The sequence below is a fragment of the Hibiscus syriacus genome, unplaced genomic scaffold (genome assembly GCF_006381635.1).
Source record: "Hibiscus syriacus cultivar Baekdansim isolate YM2019G1 unplaced genomic scaffold, ASM638163v2 tig00112215_pilon, whole genome shotgun sequence".
NCBI classification, from domain to species: domain Eukaryota; kingdom Viridiplantae; phylum Streptophyta; class Magnoliopsida; order Malvales; family Malvaceae; genus Hibiscus; species Hibiscus syriacus.
In genome coordinates this window covers 2799490-2826611 of record NW_024063268.1, presented here as the reverse complement: position 1 = coordinate 2826611, position 27122 = coordinate 2799490, and the positions used below count along the sequence as shown (strand labels likewise).

The 27122-nt window shown below is 35.0% G+C and overlaps 1 protein-coding gene across 1 annotated transcript; it reads right to left on the bottom strand.

Annotated features, from left to right (window-relative positions):
* Positions 1–24839: 24839 nt before the first annotated feature.
* LOC120175756 (probable chalcone--flavonone isomerase 3) lies at positions 24840–26831 on the bottom strand. Its single transcript, XM_039182319.1, has 5 exons — positions 26699–26831; positions 26514–26597; positions 25543–25698; positions 25229–25455; positions 24840–25137 (listed from the first exon to the last, which is right to left on the bottom strand). Exons 1-5 carry the CDS (start codon positions 26814–26816, stop codon positions 24976–24978), a joined length of 747 nt encoding a protein of 248 aa, XP_039038250.1. The 5' UTR covers positions 26817–26831; the 3' UTR covers positions 24840–24975.
* Positions 26832–27122: the final 291 nt, after the last annotated feature.

Here is a 27122-nt window from a genome sequence, read left to right as displayed (position 1 = left end):
TTAGGTCCTTGAACATTTTAACTTGATTTCGATCAACTCATTGGCATTAATTATTAACAAAAATATTGATATAATAATTAAATAAATGTATATAATAATATATTTGGTTTTTATTATTTATATATTTTATTAATTTTATTCTATTGTTATTATAAATAAATTATATAAAAAATTAAAATTTTCTGTGAATTCTGTTTCCATCCCTGTTTGGGATGTCGATTCATAAATATTTCATTTGGTACTTTGTTGATGGCTATGACACAATGGAATATTGGGTTTAGTGTTTGCTTAACACAGTTCCTTAAACCACATTAAAAACAGGGTCTAGCGGGTGCCAACAAACTACCACAGCAACAGACAGAGCTTCTAAAATACCCAACAATGGCTAATGCATTACAAATCCTGCAACTCTAAAATTGACAACCTTCAAATGTTTGTCCAAACTGCCAATTCCCAGGTGCCATGTCGTAGATGGTGACAGTTCTCCCGTCGCTGGTGGTCACTTGGAAAGACCTTTCAGGTAAGAGTTGCTCTGCCAATTTTGGGCCCAGTTTCTCGACATCGCTTGCCATCGTCTTGGAGCCCTTGATCGACACAGCATGCACATCCTCGGCACCTCCGACGTTTGTGATCAGCACCAAGTTGAAGTAAGAGTGGTCGTTGATTGTGACGCTCATTCCTCCTTTCTTCACACAGGAGACCCTGTGATAAACATGTGTTGACGAATCAATGTTTATGGATTGAATCAGCAAAGTTTGTTGATTGTTGAAGCTTGCTCGAGTTCGGTATTGAGCGATTTGCAAGAAGGCATGCTCAGCGAAGTCGAAGTGCTGGAGGGGATGATTGCACCAGCCGCAGTTGTCGTTGGACAATGCAAAGTTAGGGGGGCAGAAGTTGGTCGCGGCGACGATAATGGATCCAAGCAGGCACTATTTGGGGTCGTTGCCACACCTCATTTCATAGCATGAACCGCAACTCAACCCGTTGTTGAACAAGGCTGTGCTGAGTGCGGCGGTGTTTGTTCCGTACCCTTGGCTGTACAAGTTGCCATATCCACAAGCGCCTCCTGAAATAGAAGAAGTGTCGTAACCGTCTTTTGGGTGGACTCCGAATTTAGACTTCGACCTGGATTAAACGAATTGAAGTCGCCATCGATCATTTATTTTAAAACAAATGGGTTGATCAGATACCCTATTTCTTACCTGATCTGCGTCTTTCCAAAGATGTGTCGGATTCGGGAGTCGGTTACAGTCAAGGAAGGGATAACACCCTTGAACTGGCCTTTCGATACTACGCAGTTTCTAATTGTCTTAAATTAAGAAAATTGTAATTTAAAATTAAAAGGTAAAAATACGATCCCAATTACTTACCTTACATAGTTTTAAAGGTGTGCCCTTAAGAAGATCAAGAAACCATGTTAGATAAAAAAAATAAGAAATAAATAAATAAATTAAAATGAAGAAAAAAATTAAATAAAAGATAAGATAGAAAAAGCAAAGATAAAATAATAAGTAAAATAAATAAAAAAATATAAAAAAATAAAGAAAAAGAAGAAAAATATAAATAAAATAATAATAAAAAAGTAAAAATAATATATATATATATAATAAATAAAACATAAAAATAATATATATATATATATATATATATAAATTAATAAAACATATAATAAAAAGTAAATATATATATATATATATATATATATATATATATATATATATATATATATATATAATCTAAAAAAATAAAAATATATACTAAAGTAAAAAAGAAAATGCATAAAATATAAAAATAATATTACATGAAAAAAAAGAAAAGAAAAATAAAAAACAATTAAATAAAATGAGTAATAAGAGAAATGTGCATATAAATAAATTAGATAAATAAAATAATAATAATTAAAACGTAAATGTAAGGGACCGAATCAAAAGGAAAAACAAATCGATGGACAAATTTCGAAGGAAAAATTGATTTAGGGGGGAGAATTAAATATTTAAAAACAGGAACACGCTTCAGGAGTAGATCTAGGTTCGAAACCCCACCCCTTTTTGGTCATCGATGCAACCCACATTTTGGGTTATTCGAACCAAATTTCAAGAAAAATAACATGCACATGCGAGAAATGAACGAATCAAGGTAAAAAAGATGCTACCTTTTATTTCTTTTTCGAATCGTTTACAATAGCTTTGCCTTTATATTTTTTCGTGCTTTTCTCTGTATTTTATATGTAAATACAATAGTGAGTTACAATGGCTATTTATAATGCTTATGAATCCTATTTTTAGGAGTTTGAATCATATTAGAACTTTATCCTATTTTTAGGAAATTGAATCCTAGTAAAACTCTATCATATTTTTAGGAGTTTGAATCCTAGTAAAACTCTAACGTTGAATCCCACTAAATCAGGGTTGTTGAGAGTGTTGTACCCGAACGAAAAGGTGTGTTGACAGCTGCCCCTCTTTGCCAATAGTCGTATAAGGGGGATAGGGCAAAGATTAAAAGACACACTTTTTGTTCGGTGGAGTTGAAAATTGACTCTAATGTTTCAATAACTCCCTGTCGAATTGAGTTGCAGATGACTCCTCCGTCATGAAGTCGAGTTCATGATATGGAATTGAAGTTGTAGTTCGGAATTTGAATCGACACGTGGCTTATCGTTACCCTTCGGTCTTCTTCTTGGATCAGAATCGAACTCATAAATCTTCGTTGACAGATAGCTTTTCTTGACTTAAGCTATGTTGTTTGAAAATGGTTGTTTGTTACTAAGGCACAGCTAACCCAGATATTCTTCTTGGCTTGAAAACTTCGACTGCAATCGGAGAGTAGTGTGATTGATTTGTCATCAAGCTGAATGGAATCGGACTAGACAATTTTGTTGGCAGATAACCCTTCTTGCCTTGAGCTATGCTGTAAATTTGATTTGCCTCTGAGTTGAATGTAATCGAACTCGAAGGTCTTTGATGACTGATATCCCTTCTTGCCTTGAGTTATGCTGCAAATGATGTGCCTTGGAGTTGAGCGTAGTCGAACTCGAAGGTCTTTGTTGACAGATAACCCTTCTAGCCTTGAGTTATGCTGCAAATGATGTGCCCTCGAAGCTGAGTGTAATCGAACTCGAAGGCTTTATGTTTCAAGAGAAACATTTTCAAAGTTTTTTTTTCAAGAGAAACAATTTCGAGGGTTTTTTTTGTGTTTCAAGAGAAACTGTCTCAAGAGGGACAAAATTTGTTTCAAAAGAAACTGTCTCAAGAGAGACAAAACTTAGTTCTAAAAGAAACTGTCTCAAGGGAGACGAAATTTGTTTCAAGGAAAAGATATTCAAAGATTTTGTTTCAAGGGAAACTGTCCCAAGATAGATAAAATTTGTTTCAAGGGAAACTGTCTCAAGAGAGACAAGATTTTATTTCAAGGGAAACTGTCTCAAGAGAGATAAAACTTGGAAACTGTCTCAAGAGAGACAATGGTGAGCACGATTCCCTTCACCGTGAAGTTGAAACTGTGGATGGCCACTTCGTTGTGAAGTTGAGCCTTGGAATTGGATATCCTTCGCCGTGAAGTTGAAATCCAATATGCTGTTTTGAGGCCAATATCTTTCGCTGTGAAGTTAAATTGACTTCGAAACTGGAAAGTTTGTTGACAGACACTCCTTCTCTGAGTTAGATATCATCCGCCGTGAAGTTGAAATCCAATATGGAGATGGATGCTGCTTTTGTGTACGATTCCCTTAGTCGTGAAGTTGAAACCGTGGGTGGCCCCTCCGCCGTGAATTTGAGCCAGGGATTGGATATCATTCGTCGTGAAGTTGAAATCCAAGTAAGTTGTATTGTTCCGAGTCCAATATCCTCCGCTGTGAAGTTGAAATTCTAAAACTGGGAAATTGTTTGTTGACAACCATCCGTCCCTTCGCTGTGAAGTTGAACTTGTGTTGTCTCGAGTCCAATATCCTTTGCTGTGAAGTTGAAATTGGCTCTGAAACTGGGAAGCCCCTTCGTCGTGAAGTTGAGCCTCAAAATGACACGATATCCTCCGTTGTGGAGTTGAAATCGTGGATGTGTGGGTACGATATCCTCCATCGTGGAGTTGAAATCGCGGATGGCCCCTTCGTCGTGAAGTTGAGCCTTGACTTGGATATCAATCCTTCGTCGTGAAGTTGAAATCCAAGTATTGTATGTTGCGGGTGGACATGATTCCCTTCGCCGTGAAGTTGAAATTGTGGATGACCCCTTTATTGTGAAGTTTTGCTTCGAGCTAGATATCGTTCGTCGTGAAGTTGAAATCTACTCTAAAGCAAATTGTGTCACTTTGAGTCCAATATCCTTCGCTATGAAGTTAAAATTGACTCTGAATGAAATTAAAAAGTTATTTTTCGACAAACAGTTGCCCCTTCGCTGTGAAGTTTAGCAACCACCATCAATTTCTGAATGTGCTTTGAATCGAGTATCTTTCGTCTTGAAGTTGAAACTTGACTCTAAAGCTGCAAAGATTATGTATGTGAAAAAATGATCCTCTAAAATGCATGCATAATGAATTAGTTCTTGTTTTATTCATCAGATAGAATCTCATTTTTTGTCAGCTGGTTCCTGCACGTGGAGGAAAAACCTTCGGAAGATCTGATAATTCATATAAGGATATTGAATTCCCAAAGATGCCCCAATATTCGATGTTGAATCTAAAAAGATTCCCCAACATTTGATGTGAAATCTCAAAAAATGCCCCAACATTTGATATTGAATCTTCAAAGATGCCCTCATTGTTCCTTATTTCTTGCTTCAGCATTGATTCTAAGCATGAGCTTTGTGTTTGAGAGCCACATGTTATTTACCAATATCCACTCTAGAAAGATTGTCTTGTTTTGAAAAAAATGTTTTTCTTTCTCTTTTATTTTCAAAGTTCTGAAAATATCAAAAAAGAGTTTCGAAAAATGTTTAATCAAAAGTTTTAAAAATATTTCTCATTTCACGGTTTTACAATTGAGACAAATCATAAAACTAGAGTTCATTGGATATCAAACAATTAATTACATTGTTAATCATTCAATAAATTATAGCTATTTGACACGTGCCAAAATCAAATCTATTTTTGGGAAATGGTTAAGTAAGGAAATAATAATAAAAAGTCTCAGGTTATTGTGTTTGGTCAAAGGTTTGGCATTTTTGTTTATTTGATGCTCAAAGGTTTGATGGGGTAGCTTGTATGCTCCTCTATTGGAAGTGTTCTTCGATTCCTAGCTTTCATGGTCACTCTCGGATTGTGCGATGCATTATCAAGGAATTTGTGCGATCACCTCAGCTGCCCAATTTTTGTATTCGAGCTGCCTTTTCAGGTTTTCAACTCGAATCCTCCTTTGGTTTCAAGACGGCATTCGTAATTTACGTCTTGAACCCCCCTTTGTTATTTTTCTCTATCATACATTAATTACACTGTTTTTTGCAAATAAAGATTAATCCTGATGGGCGGGATGAAATCTGAAGATAGTCTCTTCTGTTTAGAAATCCATGTATGATTAGAAGGGACTTTTAAGGCACGTAACGTAGGTCATGGTTCATGGTTATGAAAGAAAGGGATAAAAGGTCCAAACAAGTGTTTAAAGGTGATTGAACTAAGGATCAATTCATTCTGATGTCTTCAATCATATCTTGCTCAATTTGAATCTGCTCGTATGTCTCTCTCTCTTGATGCTCTATGATCTTCGAGTGGAGTGATTCAGTAATTCAGAAATGATTGTGCTTGATCAATCTCATTTGATGCTATATGATCTTTGAGTGAAGGAAATGATTGTGCTTGATCAATCTCATAGTTTGAATCTCGATGTGTCATTTGAATCGAGAGAATCTTTGCATATGCATCTTATCTTCTTTTTTCTTCAATTTTCCTTTGTTTTTTCTCTTTTTATTTTCTCTTTGCTTTTTTTCTCTTTTTGTTCTGATTGAATCTTCACACTTGGCATTTGGTTCACCTTTCGGTATCTCATCTGAATCAATGTCTTCACTCATGCGAGCAGATTTTCTCCACCTTGCCCCCCAGTATGGAGGGTGATCCTTGGTTAAGGTTGAATCAGAAGAAAAATACTATAGGCTCAAAAGGGGGACACAAGGGATAAATATTTTCTCATGTTGTGAAGGGGTAAAGAAAGAAAGCCATTCATCATTTAATACATGGAAGCTTTCACAGAAGAGGTATCCCCAAGGGGGTATAGATTTTCAGGATTAATTTTATTCACATGAAAATAGTGTAATTAATGCATCATAGAATTATTTCAAGTGAATTCTTCTTTCTGTTTCTTGCCCCTAACATGTCTCAATGTTCAGGCTCCCTGCGAGATGCTCCAAGTTGTGTCTTAGAAGAATGCTCATGTGCAAATGAACAACTCATGCCTTGGGTTTAAATGGTATAAAAATGTCAATTTTGAGTCTAAAAAGACAATGGTGTGATTTTATTGACTTAAAGAAATGTATGGGTGTATCAAAAAGATAAATGCATTGTTAAAAAATTTCAAAGGGAGGTAATGTCAAAATTTGGTGTTTTTGGTAATGACCATGAGTTATTTTGGGTAAAGAATTAATGTATTTTATTTTGGGGTTTGAGACATGATAAGAAATGTCTAATCTTGCCATATGCCAAAAATTTATAATTCTTGAAGAATTAAAAGAATCCTTAATTCATTTAATATTCGAAGAACTAAAGATTAAAATTTGTTCAATTTTCAGCCGGTTCTACCGGTTTTTAGCCAGTTCTACCGGTTTTCAGCCGATTAATTGCCAGCCCGGTTTTGTGAGGTAACCGGACCGGATAGGCCACCAGTCCACGATTCAACCGGTTGAACCGGCCAGTTCGGTCCGATTTTGATAACCATGGAAAGAACAGAAGAGAAGTTGCAGCAGTGCTACCGTTGTTAGTTGAAGGAGAGAAGATAGATGAAATTGTTTGATGCCTTTCGAATTGGGGATAGGAGAAAAAAGAAAAATTATTTTATGAACATTTTTTACCATATCGTCAATTGTTCCTAGCAAATTGAATGAGTACACATCACATTTATTTTCCACATCATATTTTCTTATAAATTAAAATTTTCAAATCATCATCTTCTTCCTTATTACATCTTCTCCCTTCTCAATTTTAAAGCATTAAATCTCTATGTTTTACTCTACTCTTTCTTTAATTCACCATTATAATGGTTGGCTGTCCCTTTTTCCCATATGTATGGGGTAAGGGGAGGTAAGATAGTAGGCTACCCCCAACACCAGGTTGAGAGCAGCTTCTTTAAGAGAACTCCGAATTATGAAATGCCCTCCGTGGGACTCTATCCCACGACCTCAAGGTTAAGAACCTTGTGCTCTACCAACTGAGCTGGATGATCATTTCTAATTCACCATTATAATCTAGATTAAAAATCATTATGTTCTTCTTTATCCCATGCATATCTTCCTCTAATTTTAAGCATTAAATTTCTATGTTTTGCTATGTTCTTTTTTTTTTCCGGTAATACTGAGAAAAAAACATGTTTAGTTTAAAAAGTTTATATCTCTATCAACTAAGTGGTTCATAGTATGTCATCACTCCAAGGGTTCGTCCTTTAGTTATTGCAGCTAATTTTTCAACAACAGTGTTCACTGTCCTAGGAATATAACAAACTTTAGACTCCCACTCATGACCGAGTATCTCACGTATTCTTGTTATAATAGCACAATCTTCACGTCTATGAGATGTTCTGTGGAAGAGCTCAACCACCATTTTACAATCGGTTTCTGCCTCTACTTTTCTAAAGCCCAAGTTCCAAGCAAGAAACAACACGTCGTGGAGAGTCCACAATTCAACATTTAACACTGTGCAGCTTCCTATACTCCGTCAAAATCCACGTATCCAACTGCCTTGAGAATCTCTCAAGATCCCTCCTGCTGCGGCCATTCCCATTGCTCCTCCCATAGCTCCGTCAGCGTTGGCTTTGACCCAATCCAAAGCCGATTTTCTTTATCATTGAATTGTTTGGTTTGAACATCAGATTCTTGGTCTGTTCGTATCACCTGCAAGGATTCATTCTTGAGTGAAAGCTTTCATAAGTAGATCCTCCCGCTCCACATAGTTATCCTGCAGTAAGATACTACATTTTTTTCAGATATTCCAGCAAATAATCGCAAACAACAGGCCTTCATGGCGATTAATAATTGAAAAATTTCCTAGTTCTTGCACATCAGAAAAAATCCATTTATCTATATGCATAGACATGAAGTCATTTAACTTATCTGCATGGATTAGCTTTCGCAATGTATTCTGGACAAAAAAGCAGTGTCGTAAAGCATGACTCATATCCTCCATCTCCTGGTTACATAACTCACAAATATTTGATTGAGCTATGTGTCGACGATACCTTTTATCATTAGTAAGAAGGCGATAATGGAGAGCCACCGAAAGAAAAACCTTAATTCTCTATGGTCCATTGAAACCCCATGCAACTTGCCAATGATCACCATTATCATTAGTTCTCGAAGGTGATAATGTTGTGTAAGCCGATCTTACAGAGAAAAAATTATTAGACTCCCTACGTCTTCGTGGAAAATCACCGCCCAGAGATTGGTTAGGAGGACAAGTGTCGAATTTGTCCAAAAAAATATTAATTCTCAAATAAATAAATAAATAAATAAATAAATAAAGTAATATAGAAAAGTAGGGTCGATCCACAGAGACTAAGGAAATTTTATAATGTTGTTCCTCATATTGAATCAATTGCAAGAAAATAAAAAGGGGAATTTAAAATTAATGAAAAATAAATGAATAAAATAAATAAATATTGAATAGAAATAATAATGAGAAAATAAATAAAGTAGAAGAATTCAATAAAGATGATATAGCCTCAGGTTTTGCTAGCCTCAATTTCGATCGATCATCGAAATAAAATTTTCCCTTCGTGATGTATGCCGGTTATAGTCAACAAGGCCCAACCCTTGCAGCTAACTCTTCTCGTTGGTTAATAGAAATTTCCAAGTCTATTTACAAAATCTGATCTTTGTTGGTCTAGCCACGTCTATCACCGTTAGATCCAAACTAACTTTAAATTCTAGAAAAGTCTGAATCGAGTTATAGCGTCTCAGCGAGAATCGAACTTCAAAGTAAAGGAGAATGGATAAAAATAATCCCCATGTCTAGTGTCGGTGGGCTGTCTGGTGGTATGGAACATTGACCTTTATTCGAACCAACGTCGTGTCCATAATTTTGATCTCAATCAGAAAATACATGTTATACCTAAAAAAATTTAAAGAAAAATAAACACAAAAATAATAAAATGGGTTGCCTCCCATTAGAGTGCTTTTGTTTAGCGTCGTTAGCTCGATGACCTAGTTCAGACTACATGTTCTTCTAGAATGATTTCTTCGATCACACAAGCTTGATGACTCTCATAGAAAGGCTTCAACCGATGACCATTAACCTTGAAACAAGATCTCAGATCATCTTGAATTTCAGCTACGCCATGTGGAAAAACTTGAGTCACGTCAAAAGGTCCTAGCCACTTCGTTCGTAATTTTCCTGCAAATATTTTCAGCTTAGAATTAAAAAGCAACACCTTTTTCCCAATAGAAAAAGATTTAAGAGAAATTTGTTATTCATGAAATTCTTTTGTCTTATCCAGGTAGATCTAAGCACTGGAATATGTGTTCCTTCGTATTTCTTCAAGCTCTTGAATATGAAGTTTTCGAGTTTCGCCAACTGCATCCATCTCCATGTTGCATTCTTTAATCGCCCAGTAAGTTTTGTGTTCTAACTCAACATACAAATGAAAGGGTTTACCAAAGACTAAGCGATGCGGGGACATGCCGGTGGGACTTTTATAAGCGGTGCGAGATGCCCATAAGGCATCATTTAATTTCAAGCTCCAATCCTTTTCGATTTGGTTTCGTAATTTTATTAAGGATTAACTTGATTTCTCGATTCGAAACTTTCACTTGTTCATTCGTCTGCGGATGATAATTCGTAGCAATTTTTTGAGTTACACCATATTTCTTCATGAGTGCTTCAACAATTTGGTTAACAAAATGTGTCCCACGATCACTGATTATTGCCCTCGGTGTGCCAAACCTAGAAAAAAATAAAATCTTTTAGAAAATCGATAGTGGGTTTAGCATCATTATTACGAGTAACTTTAGCTTCTACCCATTTAGACACATAATCAACAACGAGAACAATATAATTGTTACCAAAAGATGAAACGAAAGTCCCATATAATCAATTCCCCACACATAAAAAATTTCACAAACATGAATTGAGTTAAGGGACATTTCATTTCTTTGGCTTAAATTACCTGCATGTTGACACTTTTCACAAGATTTACAAAAAACATATGTGTCACAAAAAATTATCAGCCAGAAAAATCCACATTTCAATACTTTATGTGCACTTTGCATTGGACCCAAATGGCCTCACGGGAATAAGAATGACAAAATTAAGTATAGAATTTACCTCACTTTCTGGTACACATTATCGAGTTACCTGATCGAAATAATGTTTTCATAGGTATCGATCATCCCATATATAAAATCGGAATTCACGTTTAATTTGACTTACCTCGGAACGTGATAGATCCAAAGGTAGTATTCACGTGCCCAAGTAATTTACCATATCTACATACCATGGGAGTACAACTTGTGCCAAATACAAATGCTCTTCAGGAATTCCTCTTTTATCGGTGCATCATTTACCATGATGGGTAATCAGTTAAAGTGATCAACAACTAAATTATCATAACCCTTCTTGTCTTTAATTTCGAAATTAAACTCCTGAAAAAGTAAAATCCATCGAATTAAGTGTGTCTTCGCTTCTTTCTTACTCAACAAATATTTCAAAGCTGCATGATCAGAAAAACAATAATTTTAGTTCTTAGAAGATAAGAGTGGAATTTTTCTAAAGCGAAAATAATAGCAAAAAGTTTTTTTTTTTCTGTTGTCAAATAGTTTCGTTAAGCGCATCTAAAGTTTTGGATGCGCAGACGATAAAGTGTGGTTCTTTTCTGATCTTTTGTCCTAACACAGCTCCTACGCTCCCATCGCTCGCGTCACCCATGATTTCGAAGGGGTAATCCAATTAGGTGGTTGAATTATGAGAGCTGAAATCAACCTTTCATTAAGAAAATCGAAGGCCTTTTTGCATTTTGGATTGAAGTCAATTATCTTATACTTTTGTAATAAATTACAAAGCGGTTGTACTACTTTGGAAAACTCCTTGATATACCTCCGATAGAAACCTACATGACCAAGAAATAAACGAAACTCCCTCACAGTTGTGAGTATCGACATAGTGAAATCGCCAATCTTAATCCGAGAGACTGTTGGTACTAGTTTACTGGGAATTGCATTGATCCGACCTGTGGTTTTCGACGTCCTGTGAGCTCGTATTCTTTTTAATAAGTTCATGTTGATTATGTGACTTATATATCTTGAACAAATTGTATTTTTTTCATGTTTTGGAAAGTGAGAAATGTGTTACAAGTTTTAAAAGTTGGGGACCTAAATTAAAACACCTAAAAAGTTCAATGACCATATTGCAAACGTACTAATAGTAGTATAACGGCGTCAAATGGCCGGTTACGTCGGGGACCATATTGTAAACAATTTTGAAGGACTGTATTGTATGTTTTAAAAGTTGGGGACCTAAATAAAAGCTTTAAAAAAATTCAGTGACCATTATTATATTTTACTCATAAAAAATATGAGATTTGACACATGAATATGACGTTGATTAATAATTTATTTGACGTCAGTAAGAGATAAAGAAGATTGAGTTTCATCCTTTTGTGACACAAATTCTACTCATCATATCTTATAATTATGGGGATTACGAATATGGGGAAGGTGACATGAGCTTCCTTTTTACTTTTTAATCTTCATCTTTGCCTAGATATTCTCATGATTCCTAAATTTGTACAAAAGAAGCACAATCCTCAATAAGCTGCTGGGATTACGAATAGTTACATAAATTTTATAGTTAAGATTTTTTCATTTAATGCCCATATATCTTGACTGAACTTTTAAGAATAAAGCATAGTAATGATCACTGAACTTTTCAGGCATTTGCATTAGTACGGTCACTGAACTTTTAAGGGTAAAGTATAGTAACGGTCATTGAATTTTTCTAAAGCTTTCATTTAGGTCACCTAACATTTAAAACTTGCAATACAATCTTCCAAAATTTAGTATGCTTGCAATATGGTCCACGTCGTAACCAACTATTTGACGCCATTACACTTCCATTAGTACGTTTGTAATATGGTCACTGAACTTTTCAGGCACTTGCATTTAGGTCCCCTAACTTTTAAAACTTGCAACACATTCCTCAATTTCATTTTAAACCCCAAATTCCTTTTTGATCTCGAATTTCCTTTTTCGCTTCTCTCTTCTCATTTCCAGCATAACTTTTTCAGTCGTGGACGAATAAGAAATTCTAATCTAAATTTGAATTATATGGAGGTGTTGACTTGAATAAATGTCCATTGAGAGAAGATCCGACTAAGGGACTATCAAGACCATCAATGATTCAAGGTGTAATGTTATATACATGTCATCTCAGGTGAAGCATAGATGTCCGATGAAATACTTTTGAGAATAAAATGGGGTTAGAAATACAGAGTTGACAAATACTACTAAGATGACCTAAATATCATTGTTGAAAGTCACCAACAAAGCTGTAATTATTTTGTATAAATGACATAAAATAATTTCTTCGTTTAATTCTTGTGGTTAAAGATTTTCCAACATATGATCAAATATAATGAAATCCCAAACAATGCATTCACCTCTTAGTATCTTTCACTCACATGCACTCTCATTTGGTTTTTTGTTCTTCAATTTTCCGCCATGTAAAATTGTGAACCCAAACAGTGCTCTGTCTTTCAGTTTTTTATTTACAAAGAAAAAATAGAGGAAGAATTGCTAGAACGCAACACCAATTACGTTTATTTCTTAGTCTCTCACCTCACTTGTGAGAGTGTATTTATTTTCTCTTTTTGGCAATCCGGAAGTAAGCTTTTCCTCTTTCGCACTTTCTCATTTTCAGCTCGTATTGTGTGTTTTTTTATGAAATTTTTATGTTTCTGGAACTGCATGTCAATAATTTGGATATTTAGTGTTAGTTTTGAACCAAAACCATCAAATTTTATTTCTTTCTTCTTAATAAAAACTTTTAGTACTCCTTATGAAAGATATTCAGTTCATCAGAAAAGAAGTGAAAGAGGGTCCTAGGCTAATTTTTTTTATATTCTTGTTTGGTTTTTCTTTAAATCAGGGAATTGGTTGTGAGTATCAACATAGTGAAATCGTCAAGCTCAATCCGAGAGACTGCTGTTACTAGTTTACTAGGAATTGTATTGATCCGACCTGTGGTTTTCGGCATCCTGTGAGCTCGTATTCTTTTTAATAAGTTCATGTTGATTATGAGACTGATATATCGTGAACGAATTGGATTTTTTTACATGTTTTGGAAATTGAGGATTGTGTTGCTTGTTTTAAAAGTTGGGGGACCTAAATGCAAGCGTTTGAAAAGTTCAGTGACCATATTGCAAACGTGCTAACGACAGTGTAACGACGTCAAATAGTCGGTTACGTCGGGGACCATATTACAAACAAACTAAATGTTGGAGGACTGTATTGTAAGTTTTAAAAGTTGAAGAGCCTAAATGAAAGCTTTAGAAAAGTTTAGTATCCCTTACTATACTTAGGGGTGTGCAAATCCGGGTACCCGGATCATCCGGGTCAGTGATTTTTCGGCCCGTGTCCCGACCCGGATGATCCGGGTACCCGGTTTTCGGGTACCTGAATTTTGCGGGTACCCGTATGTCGGGTACCCGAATACCCGAATTTTTATGAGGCTATTTCACGTGTGTTGTCTATGGTTAATTCTCCAGTTGCACGTCAATAATATCGCCGGATGCTTGAAAGATATCGTGAAGCTAAGGTAAGTAGAATCGACTACTTTGAATGATCTGTTAATTGTTGAAACTGATTTATTCGGTAACAAAGAGTAACAACATAAATATTTAAAACACATAATCCTAAACCCTTAAAAAATCTGTTAATTGTTTTCGAACTTCTTTTGCAATGGGATTATAATTCTGAATCTCTTCTACTGTTCTTTGTAGGCTAAACTGTCTAACACAAGTGAACAAGCAGAACCAACTTCTATAGGTGATATTTATGATATGGAAAGTGATGATTTCTTCCAGTTCCAATTTTTTTATTTTTGCCTCCTTTAGCTTCAACGGTTCCAACAATCTTTTTCTCCTTCCTTTTGTTTTTCGTATTAACTGGAGTCTCAACCACATTAATCTTTTCGGATTCCTTAGACGACTTAGTTGATGAAGATAACATCTCTATATCATCAATATTTTCTCCTGTGATCGACATTATCTGGAAAAATAAGTCAAGCATTTGTCAACAAACCAAAATATCCAAGCTGATTTTATTTATATCTAAGTCAATCCAAATTTATTAACAGAAAGCCATTACTGTTTATTCCTTGCAAAAACAAAGACACAAAGAGAAGCCATAGAACAGAGAATGAAACACAAATAATGTGAAAATTCCATCAAAGAAAAGGCGAAAAAACTAGAAAATAACCGAACAAGAAACTAACCATAAATAATGCAATTTAAAAGATTTCATACATTAGTCAACTAACGCAGTGCCAAATATAGTAATGCTAAATTGCACAGATATTCAACATCCAATATCTCATAAAGCAATGTTAACAAAGCAAAACCACTGTATAAAAAACTCGAAGCTAATCGACCATACCATCTGTAATTCCACCTATACAGTATCAAGAAAACAATCTCCCAAATTTAGCATTGCATACCCAAATAAATTTAATAAAAATCAAAGACTACAAGAGAGAATTCCAAAGAAGACGCCATGTCACTTAATTCCAAGACATTAAAGTTTTTGACTTTTTTCCTTACAAACAAATGACACAAAAGCGATGTAATAGAACATAGACTGAAAGTCTAAAACACGAAGAATGTACAAATTCATCCAAAGAAAAGGGTAGAAAGACCGAGTTTGATGGCTTAATAACATCATTGTGCTCCTCTAAAGATTATTTAGAATCAAAAAGTGAAATCCTAATTTGCAAAATAAGAACATATCTCATTAAAAACAAGAACACTGTTGAGTGGATTGTTACCTGGCTGAGTGGCTAGAGCTGGCCGGAGCGTGGAAGGCTTCCACGGAAGTTGAGGTTGGAGCTTGGAGATTAACTTGCAGCGTGTCTACCCTGCCTGTTAGGGATTTAGATGGTTTGAGAGGTCTGGAGCGTGCAAACTCAATTTTGGGATTTACTCGGGTACCTGCGATTTTTAGTTAATATATTAAAAAAAACTTAACCGGGTACCCGGAAAAATCAAATTTTATGACTCGGGCCCGACCCGAAAAGTGTCGGGCCGGGTACCCGACCCGGCCGGGTATTTTTTTAAAGAAAATTACCCGGTTTTTTTTAATCCGGGTCGGCGGGTCGACGGGTCGGATTAACCGGGTCGGGTAATTTTGCACACCCCTAACTATACTTTACCCTATTTTAAAATAAACTAAAATGATTATAATAGAATACTATTTTTAAATTTTTTAGCCATTAACAATGTATATACATACAGATTTAAATTCAAAATCTTTAATGAAAAAAATATTCTCTTTAACAGGTGAGGTTGGATTTTATTCTATTTGAATTCTTTATTAATATATCAATGAGATTAAAAATTTGTGACCAAAAACTCCTGACCTGTTTAAACGGGGACAAGATTAAGAAAAACTTGGCATGAGATCCACAAAAAAAGCCATATGGATATTATCCAAATGTTGCGTCGTAGGAGCCGATGAGAGTGACATTCGCAAGGGATTATCTAATAGTCCCCCATTTGCAAAAAGACTAACATAATCTAGAAGCGGCAAATGAGTAATTCAGATCGAGTTTGGATCAGATTATTTCGGGTTAGGTAATTTCGGCTTTAAATTAAATTTGATTTAATTTTATTTGGATAGGATCATATTTGGTTCGGGTATACGGTGAATCAGATCAAGTCGGGTATTGGGTTAGGTGATTATTGGATCGGTTGTTTTCCGGTTCGGATCAATATTAGATCTGTTGATTTTTTGAACTGGGTCAATATTTGGTCGGGTCAATATCGGATCGATTGATTTTCAATTTAGATCAACCTTTAGATCAGGTCAACTCGGATTGAATTGGTTATGAGTCTAATCAAAATCAAGTATATATAGAATAATTGATATATACTTGTAAAAATATGTCTTCTTATTTGTTAATTTTATCATTTAAGTTTAATTTCAATTCTCAATCGTTCAATATTTTATATTGATCTCGTATGATAAATCGATAATTTAACACAAATATGATCCTATAATATGTGTTAGAATTTATTATCAAAAATTTTATAAAAGTTTATAATTAGAACTATTTGATAAATAAATAATTTTTTATTAAAATTTTTATTTCCAATTATAAATGTAATATTTTTATTAAATTTTAAAAATAATAAATATTTTATTTGTTAAGTTTTAGTCGTAACATAAGTAAACTTTATATTATTTTTATTATAAATATAATATTATTTCAATTATTTTAGTTGTTTTCTATTATTTTTATTATAAATATAATATTTTTATAACGAGTAAGATAAGTAAACTTTATTTATTACTTTTTCAATCTTACAATTAGATTCTTACTTTTATATTCCTCTTAAACTTTCTATTATTTTATTTTAAATATAATATTTTTAATAAATTATTTTTATTTAAATTAATTTATTATTGAAAATAACTTTTATCGTCTAATAAATTTTATCAATTTCAATCTTTTTGGATTACTTTCGGGTCGAGTTAAATTTGGTTCGATTCAGATCGGGTTTCTTTCAGTTTGGGTTAATTTTGGATCATGTATGGTTCGAGTATCGGATCAAATTTGATTATCATGTTCGGGTTAATATCGGGTATTGGGTATGGTAAATCGGTTCGGGTAATTGGGTCAGGTCAAGTTTTCGAGGATGATGTCTCGGGATGGAAAGAGAGGAATGTGTTGCAACTTTTAAAAGTTGGGGGACCTAAATGCAAATATCTGAAAAGTTCAGTGACCATATTGCAAATGTACTAACGACAGTGTAACGGCGTCAAACGGCCGGTTACGTTGGGGACCATATTGCAAACGGACTAAATGTTAGAGGACTGTATTGTAAGTGTTAAAAGTTGGGGGACCTAAATAAAAGCTTTAGAAAAATTCAATGACCATTACTATACTTTACCCTATATTTTATACTAATAATTTAATTTTATTTCTTAAAATTTTATAAATTCGGTACTTAATATAAAATATTGTTTTCATCCTAACCACTACGTATGTCCCTACGAAATCTTCACTTCATTAGAACGTGATCATTTAAGGTATCATTAGTTTCCAAGGAAAATGAATATTAAATTAGTGGTTGATTTTAGCCACAAAAAACAATCCACTTGGGACAACATTTAGCAGTTGTAGCATAAAAAGGTTGAACCATTTGTTGCCATGTGCATTTAAATGGAGGCTCTGGCTGTAGGGATGCTTTGACCCTTACAAGGTGACAAGATAGTTAAGTTTGGTGTCCCAACACCTGATTTTGTGTATATGTTCCATATGGTAAAAAACATCATCACTGATGATCAACCTTGTTAATGTAAAAGGAAAATGTTGACCTTGGATCTACATGTTTTTATACGAAAACCTTCTCTTCATTATGATCTATATATTATGTCACAAGATGAAAGATCCGCCTAATAATTCATATGACCTTAGACTATAGAATTTGAACTGATCAATTAAGTCACCATACAAAATAATCTTGTCAGAACTTTAGTTCATCAAAACAACAAACAAACCACTAAAACTTAAGAAATATGTGGGAGAGTAACATCAACTTAAATCACTAAAGCCACCAAAGGGAAAAAAACAAAGAACAAGAAAGAATATAGAGTAAATGTTTAATTATATTACTAAAAAATGATAGACAATATAAATGAAGAGAAGAAGACCTGTATTTATAGTTGAGTCCCCTTATAGTGTATGATATAAATCAATTTACATCAACGTGATTGTATGGATGAGAGTGTGATTGTATGTGTATGCGTGAGAGAATGAGAATTGTTAGCAGGTTGTTAGAGATAGTTAAGGTTGTTAAAACTGCATAGCATTTACATACAACTCAACAATGCAAGTATGTATATAACAGCATCTGATGCATTGTAAATACAGATTACATTGTAAATATAAATTACATTTTCATGCTTAATATACATTACTGCAATCTCAACATGGTATCTTTCACCAAACGATCTGGGTAGTCTTCTTGTGCTTTCGCTGCTTAAAAGAAAAAGAAGAAGAAATGTAATCTTCAATGGAGAACGTATCGAGGAGTGCAAAGACATTCTTTAACAAAAAGGTTAATGTCATCCTTGATGAAGCAAATTTCCTACTATGGAAGCAACAAGTGTTGCTCACAGTTTGTAGCCATAGATTGGAGAGGTTAATTACAGGTTTGATGTCTGCTCCATCGTAGACAGTGCTGAATGAAGCTGGTAAAGATGTTTCGAATGAGCAGTATAAGGAATTCGTTGCGCAGGACAGTGCTTTAGTATCCTGGTTATTGTCAACGATAAGTCCACAGTTGCTACCTCAATTTGTGGGTACTGAAACAACTTCTGTAGTCTGGAGCACGGTTCTTCAGTTCTTCTTGAACAGATCTACGACTGTTGTTATTAGCATGCATTACAAGCTCTAGTCAGTGAAAAAAGGTGATGAATCGATGCGAGTGTATCTTACTAGAGTTAAAGAAGTTTGCAATGCGCTAGCATCGTGTGGCAATGCTGTGTCTCAGGCAGTGCAGGTTGCCAGCATTTTGAAGGGATTGCCTCGTGAATATCAACCTTTTGTAGCTGTTATATCCACTATGCGAGAGTCAGTGTCGCTTGATGTTATTTACACCATGTTGCTGGATGCTGAGACTCAACTAGCTGGGTTTTGTGATCCACTTGAATCACTTCCCATGAGTGCTCATATTGCTCAAGGACAAATTGGTGTGGGAAGAATGACCATTTGGTTGATCGATGTTGACATCGATTTGATGAGGACTTTCATGGAGTTACATCCAATAATAACTCATACTAAAAAAATGAGTCAAGCACTGCCTACTATGCTGCTAACAATAATAAATATGTTGGCTGTGAGTGTGGCGCTAGTCAGAAATCAAGTTGTCATAAGCCAACTGCAGATCGTGAGCATTGGATTATGGACTCGGGTGCCACACATCATGTCACTTATGACGGCATGAATATCTCTCAACCTATGGATTTCAACAATCTATGTAACTTAATTGTTGGTGATGGTGTTACATTAGATGTTAAGTCTGTTGGGCAATCTCCCTTACATACATCTTCTCGTGTGTTGCTTTTAACCGATTTATTGCTTGTGCCAAGAATAACCAATAACTTACTCTCGGTGTCAAAACTTACTAGGGATAACAACATTTTTTTTGAATTCCATGCACATGAGTGATGTTTTCGTGACAAAAAAACTGGGGCAATTTTTCTTCGAGGGAAAAAAGATGGTGGTTTGTACTCATTTGCTGTGGATTCATCGCTTGGAGATAGGTCCAAGGCAACAATTTATGAAACATAGTTATCTACATCTGTGCATGATTTGTGGCATCAGCGTTTGGGTCATCCCTCGCATGATAGCCTGATAAAAGTTTGTAAGGAATTGAATGTAAGCTTGCCCTTAAGTATCAATAAAATGTGTGTTGCCTGTCATTTAGGGAAGAGTCATAAATTACCATTTTATTCATCTACAACTGTGTATGATACTCCATTCCAATTGATATTTACAGATCTTTGGGGACCCTCACATATTGTTTCGAATGGTTACAAATACTATGCAACATTTATTGATGCATGCACCAGACATTCATGGTTGTATTTGCTGAAAGATAAAGCTCAAACAGTCAGTGCATTCGAGATGTTTCAACAAATGGTTAAGGTTCAATTCGACTTGCCTATAAAGGCTGTGCAAAGTGATTGGGGAGGTGAGTATCGTAGGCTGTCGAGTCACTTGTTGAGTAAGGGCATCACACACAGGCTGACATGTCCATATACCTCCGAGCAAAATGGAGTGTTCGAACGCAAGCATCACCATGTTATTGAACTCACCCTAGTTCTACTTGCTCAAGAATCAATGTTTGTCAAATTTTGGGCATATGCAGCGGTTATTGCAGTTTACCTGATAAACAGGCTTCCTACAAGAGTCTTGCAAGGCATTTCATCATTTGAGAAACTTTTCCATAGGAAACCTGATATTGGGCAATTGAAGGTATTTGGATGTCTGTGCTTCCCTCACTTGAGACCTTATTTGAAGCATAAGTTGGATTTCAGGTCCGAGCCTTGCACGTTTTTAAGTTATAGTATGCAACAAAAATGTCTTGCTGAAGATGGTAGGATCTATATAACAAGACATGTGGTGTTTGATGAAATGCAGTTTCTGTTTGCAGGAAGAAGTGATCATGAGCCTACTACATCAAATATAATGAGCTGTCCTAGCTCATTACAAGTAGTAACTGATGTTAGCAAATTGCTCAATGGCAGAAGCACTGCAGAATCGAGCCATGACTATGTGGCTGGTACGAGTGGAGACTCGAATAATGGACCAGGTGGTAGTTCCAGTTCTGGAAATGGCAGATGATACAGGTGTTGTGCCAGGTGTCGAGCATCAAGTACCAAGTGAATCCTCGTATACTGACCAAGATACTGGTGATGTTGGTCATGATGATGTTGCCAATGATTATGGTAATGATCAAGGGATGAATCAGTTGCATACACCTGCAGAAAATACATGCAATCTGGACAGTGCTCAGGTAAACACGTATCCAATGATGACAAGAAGTAAGTGTGGCATATTTAAGCCAAAAACTTATACGACTAGTATTGTTGATGAAGTTCCAGGTTACATTTATGAAGCACTTAAGACTCCTAGCTGGAAAGAAGATGTTCATGCATTACAAAGAAAAAAGACCTGGTCACTCGTTAAGTTGCCTGCAGGACGTGAGGTTGTTGGCTGCAGGTGGTTGTTTCGAATAAAAAAGAAGGCTGATGGGTCTGTTGAAAGACATAAAGCTCGCCTGGTTGCTAAAGGATATTCACATGTACCAGGTTATGACTTCAAGGAAACATATAGTCTTGTTGTCAAGTTTCCTACATTAAATGCAATTATTTCGATTGCAGTTGCAAAGGGTTGTCCTTAAGGTAAATTGATGTGAATAATGCCTTTGTAAACGGTGATCTGATCGAGGATGTGTTTATGCAGCAGCCACCTGGCTTCGAGGAGTATGTTGCTAATGGCAGTTTGCTTGTATGCAAACTTCACAAAGAAATGTATGGCTTGAGACAAGCACCAAGGAACTGGCATGACAAGCTTAAAGCCAGTTTAATTCGGTTAGACTTTAGTGAATCTCGAGCTAATCTATCACTGTTTGTTAAGAATGATGGAGGGTGTTATACATATGTCCTTGTTTATGTTGATAATATCATACTTACAAGTGCTTCCTCACATGTTATTAATGATGTGGTACAAGCTTTGAATCAGGAGTTTTCCTTAAAGGATCTAGGAGAGTTGTCCTACTTCTTGGGCATTGAAGTCAAACGCAGCAAGGAGTTCTTAGTGCTGTCTCAAAAGAAATACATACTTGACCTATTGGAAAGGACAAACTTACTGTATGCCACACCCACTGCCACCCCGATGTTAGGGTCTCCAAAATTGACTCAGGAGGCTAGAGAACTGTTAACAAATGCACGAGAATATCGTAGCATTGTTGGTGCTCTGTTGTATGCGTGTCATAGTGATCCGATATTGCATTCAGTGTCAACAAGGCTGCTCAGTATATGCATGCTCCATGAGAGTTGCATTTGGCTGTAGTGAAGAGGATACTTCGATACCTAGCTGGAACGTTAAATAATGGTCTCACTTTTTTGTGTGCTGGCAAATCACTTGAAATTATGGCGTTTGCTGATGCTGATTGGGGAGGCAGCCTTGATGAAGCAGGTCAGTGTATGGCCATGTAGTGTTCCTTGGTGCATGTCTTGTAGTATGGAGCTCGAGAAAATAGAAAACAGTCTCCAGGTCTACAATGGAGGCTGAATATCGTAGTGTTGCTGAGGCTGCTGTTTAAGTTACATGGATGTGATCCTTATTAGGTGAGCTTGGAGTAGAAAATCGAAGCACACTTGTTATTTGGTGCGATAATACGAGTGATGTTGCTTTAAGTAAAAATCCAGTGTATCATGCACAGTCAAAACATGTAGACATGGATGTGCATTTTATTTGTGAGAAAGTTGCAGCTAAACAACTTTAGGTAAACTACGTTCCAACTTGTCATTAGGTGGCAAATGGACTTACCAAGTCATTGACAAAGGGAGCATTTGAAGTATTTAGAGATCAATTGCATGTGTTACCTTGTTAATAAAGGAGAAGAAGTCAAAGGAGCGGGGAGAATGTTAGAATGTTAACCTGTGATTGTATGTGTATGCGTGAGAGAGTGAGAATTGTTAGCAGGCTGTTAGAATGCTGTTAGGAAGATAGTTAAGGCTGATAAAATTGCATAGCAGTTACAGCCAGCTCAGCAATGCAAGTGTGTATATAATAGCATCTAATGCATTGTAAATACATATTACATTTTCATGCTTAATATACATTGATGTAATCTCAACAGTATGATATAAATCAATTTACATCAACGACTAAAATAAAAATCAAATCTTCTATTTAAGAAAATAATATCAAATCATATCAATTAGAATATTACATTCCTTAAAAATCATACTAGTCATGAAAAGAATATTTTGAAATATTCTTTAATAAGATGTCATTTCCCTTTTTCAAAGATTAATGTGATTGTACCTTCAAATATTCTCCTGACCAAGTTAGGTGGTCTATACAAAACCTCTTTAACGAATAAATACTCATATACCTCGATGTCAAACCCACGATCCGTGACAGGCTGCAACTGATCATTACTTATAAAACTTAACATGGGTTGGAAACTTCCAATATGATTTATATAGCCACCGGTTTCCCGGGCATATCCGGATTTGGTCGTTACCCTCATGCTTGCACCATAGGTATAGTACTTTAGCACCCTGAATTCTTCATCACTTGTGGATGTGCCTCTTTTAGTTCAGACCAAGGACCCTCCCCCTACTGGGTTTTTTGGGTTATTTTTTTCAACTTGAAATGATTTAGTTCCAGTTCATTAAATCAACAGCTCTAGGAGATGTGCCAAACCAAACGAGCCACTAACTCCCAGTTGAACCAATCGGACCGGACAATCTTTAATAATTCTGCTGGGTCTTAATCACTGTTGTTGGCATACGAAAAAACAACTAAGACTTGTAACTATATTTTGTACATGAAAAATACAAATATTTAACTGAAACAAAAAAAAAATGAAAAAATTCATCAGCAATACAATTTTAAACAACACTTGATAGTTAATACAATAGGGGCTGCTGGTTTGAGATGTTGCATTAATTGCTTTACTTTTTGTTGTTGAATTGTTTTATTTTTAATGCTTATGCACCTCTCGAATGTGAAAATATGTCGTTTGGCAAATTATGGGGTAAATTACACTAATCATCGCTAAACTTTACTCTTTATCCTATTTCACTCACTGTATATTAGATTCGTTTAATTTTCTCACTAAACTTAATACATTTGGTTTTTTGTCCCTCCATCGTTTTCTAACTAACGACGTTATAAATTGGTTGTTATATCGATGTGAAATGACGTCGTTTTGGTGAAAATTTTATTTTTTTTAAAACGGTGTTGTTTTAATGCCATTAACTATTTAACGGTGGAGTGACAAAAATATCAAATATATTAAGTTTAGTGATAAAATTGAACGAATTTAAAGTATAATGAGTGAAATAAAATAGAATAAAATTTAATGATGATTGATGTAATTTTCCTAATTTTTAATTTTTGACTGATGGACGGACGGGTTGAATCATAGCTGACATTTTAAAGTTACGGATGGAAATATTAAAGGTCATAGACTATAAGTGAAATTTACCTGTAGACAACTGTAAATTTTAAAGCTACTGATGGAAATGAAATATTAAAGGTCATAGACTATAAGTGAAATTACCTGTAGACTATGGAAATGAAATATTAAAGGTCATAGACTATAAGTGAAATTACCTGTAGATTATGGAAATGAAATATTAAAGGTCATATATTATAAGTGAAATTTACCTGTAGATAAATGTAAATTACTTTTTTTGTTTAATTCGTAGGTCATCTATGTTGATTAATTAGTTCATATCAAATATTATAAAAATCTATGGACTATATATTATAAAGGGATTAGATACTATAAAGGTCTATTGGGTCAATTTTTCTCGATCTAATTTATTTTATTTAAAATATCTATATTTGGATTTATGATTTTGTTTAAAAGTCTAGTGCCCACCCAATTAAATTAACTTGTTGGTAGGAACAAACACATGATTTTAAGTTACAGGGACGAACTTATAAAATTTTAAGGGCGAAAACAGATTATCAATAAAAAATATATCAAAAAAATCTAAAATATATATTAATTCTAAATTTTCAAGAACGAATATTCCTAACTACCCCTCAGTTCATCCTTGCTTGTTGGCAATTGTAAAATGCTCTATTTGTGCAAAGGAAGTTCTCTTAGGGCGAGTGATCATAATTTTATGGTATATGGTTCTTTTAATAGGGAATCAAGCATACCTGAAAACATGAAATCAAAATCTCGAACAATCAAAGGGTGTTCTAAATTAGCAAAACTCCAACCAACTTGCATATCAAATTTATTTGCAAAACAAACAGAATGTTCATCAGACAATCTTGTAGGAAAGACCATCAACTTCATGCTATGACTGCATATCTTCATTTGCATAACTCGGCCGAGAGACCATTAGCCAAGGACGAAATGGTAGTTGCAGACACTCCTCTTGTTCCTCCCATGTACCATTTCTTGATCATCTCAACCACATTTGCATTCTCCACTTTGATTTTTGCATCCTCCTTTCCCTCTGTCTTAAACGCAATCTGTTCACGGCGCGCGCACACACACGCATTAAAGCATGAATGAATGGTTGTTTTCGAGGGTAAGACTTACTGATATGCCTACAAAACATACCTCAGCAGTGGCTGAATTTGCTGGAAAATGGTATGTGATAATTGAATCCTTCTTGAAGTACTTATACTGGAAGAATTCAACAACTTTCTCCAAGGCTTCTTCTTCTTCCTCTTCATATTTGTCGTCAGCCGCCAATCGGTCCCTCACGGCACGCTCTAGCTGCACTCCGTATTGGGATCCTTTGATTTCCTTGATCACCACAACTCTCAGAAATTTCTCCACCTGAGCTGCTCATTTTGATCAAAATTGTTATAAATGACACTTGCTTTTATAATTTTGAAGAATAAATGAAAGAAATTGATGTGTTGGTGTACCATTAATAAGAGCCTCAAAGAAGTCATCATCTTCTGCTAGCACGTTTCCAGGCTTACCCTTCCACTGTTGCAAGTGTTTAACAACTTCAGGTTCAAGGTAAACTCCGATCGCTGTGAACTTGATTTGCAGAAAGTGAATCTCAATATCGGTAATCCCTGTTGCAGCCCCACAAGTGAATGTAGATTGTTGAATCTAAATGTACTAACCTCATGATTTCAAGCAAAAGAAACTATTTTTCATGTTAAGGATTGTAACAACGTAAGCATAATAATAATGAATGGTAAAACAATCACAAAATAAAGAATGTGATAAAAACCTTTTCGATAAAAAATCCACAAGTAAAAGACTAGAAAATTAAATGTCTTAAAAGAGTGCAAGAAGATTTATGTCTAATAAGATTTAGCGTTGGGGAATGTTTATGAAAGTATTTTTAGCTTAAAATTCCGTTTAAAATGCAGAAGTATTCTTGAACAACTTAATTTCAACAAAAAATTCACGTTTAAAAAGTGATTATTGACTCGAACCAAGAAGCTGGAAAAACAGTGTTTTTACATTGAAAAATCTTGTTTAGAGAAACATTCCCAAACAAAACATAGTCTTAAACCCTAAACCCTAATCTCTAATATATATTTATAAAAATAATTTTCTTATTTATAAAAAGATTTGCATAAATAGAAATCTACTCAAATTGAATTATCATCTACACATCAATGGAAAAGTAGAGTTTTATGTAGATTAAACTTCTTCGTCCGTAACGGCGGATCCTCATTTTAAATTCTATTTTAAATGAGTTTCTTTCTAATCATTTCAAAACCGAATAAAAAAATGAGGTCACCCAACTCTAACAAGGATCATGTAAAAGTAAAACATAGTTGGATTTAAAACAATGAGTTTGGATCCAAAAACTCACCATTTAATTCACTTAGTTCATGTAATTATACGGAACATAGTATGAAAAAAAAAGTCTTACCATGACCAAAAAGTGAGAGTGGCTTGGTGGTTGTGATTTGGGAGGGGAAAGGTATCTCATCAACCATTACCATTTCAGAAGTCACTTAAAAATGCAGAAAACAGAGATAGAAACCAGCAAGTCATGTCAATCCAATGAAGAAAAATAGATGGTAAAAATCAAAGCATCACTAAAATTGAACTTACTAGCTATGTCTGCTAAAGGTTGAAGGCAGGCAAGGAAGCAATGCAAGGGCAAAGCTTGTTGAGTTTTAGAGTGCAATGGAGAATTAAAAGAGTGGTTTGTGCATTTATACCAAAGCATTAATGGCAGGAACTTAAAACAGCAGCATTTCAGCGTGGGATAGCTATTATTTTGGTCCCTCTTAAGTTTTGGTTGATTGCTAGGTAGGTTAAGAGCTTGTGATTTGACTTGTAGTTGTTGGATCAAAAGGTTTAACAAACTTGTCCGCTTTTGATGCCTTGGGTTTAGAGGGCATCGGGGCAGTCCACGTGATTCAAGTGATAACTACCGTTGGTTTTACCTACTCCCTTTTCGTGTTATTAATACATTTGATTAATCGAAGTTGGTGCCCTCAAGAAACCCTTTTGGCTTTGGTTGCGTCAGATA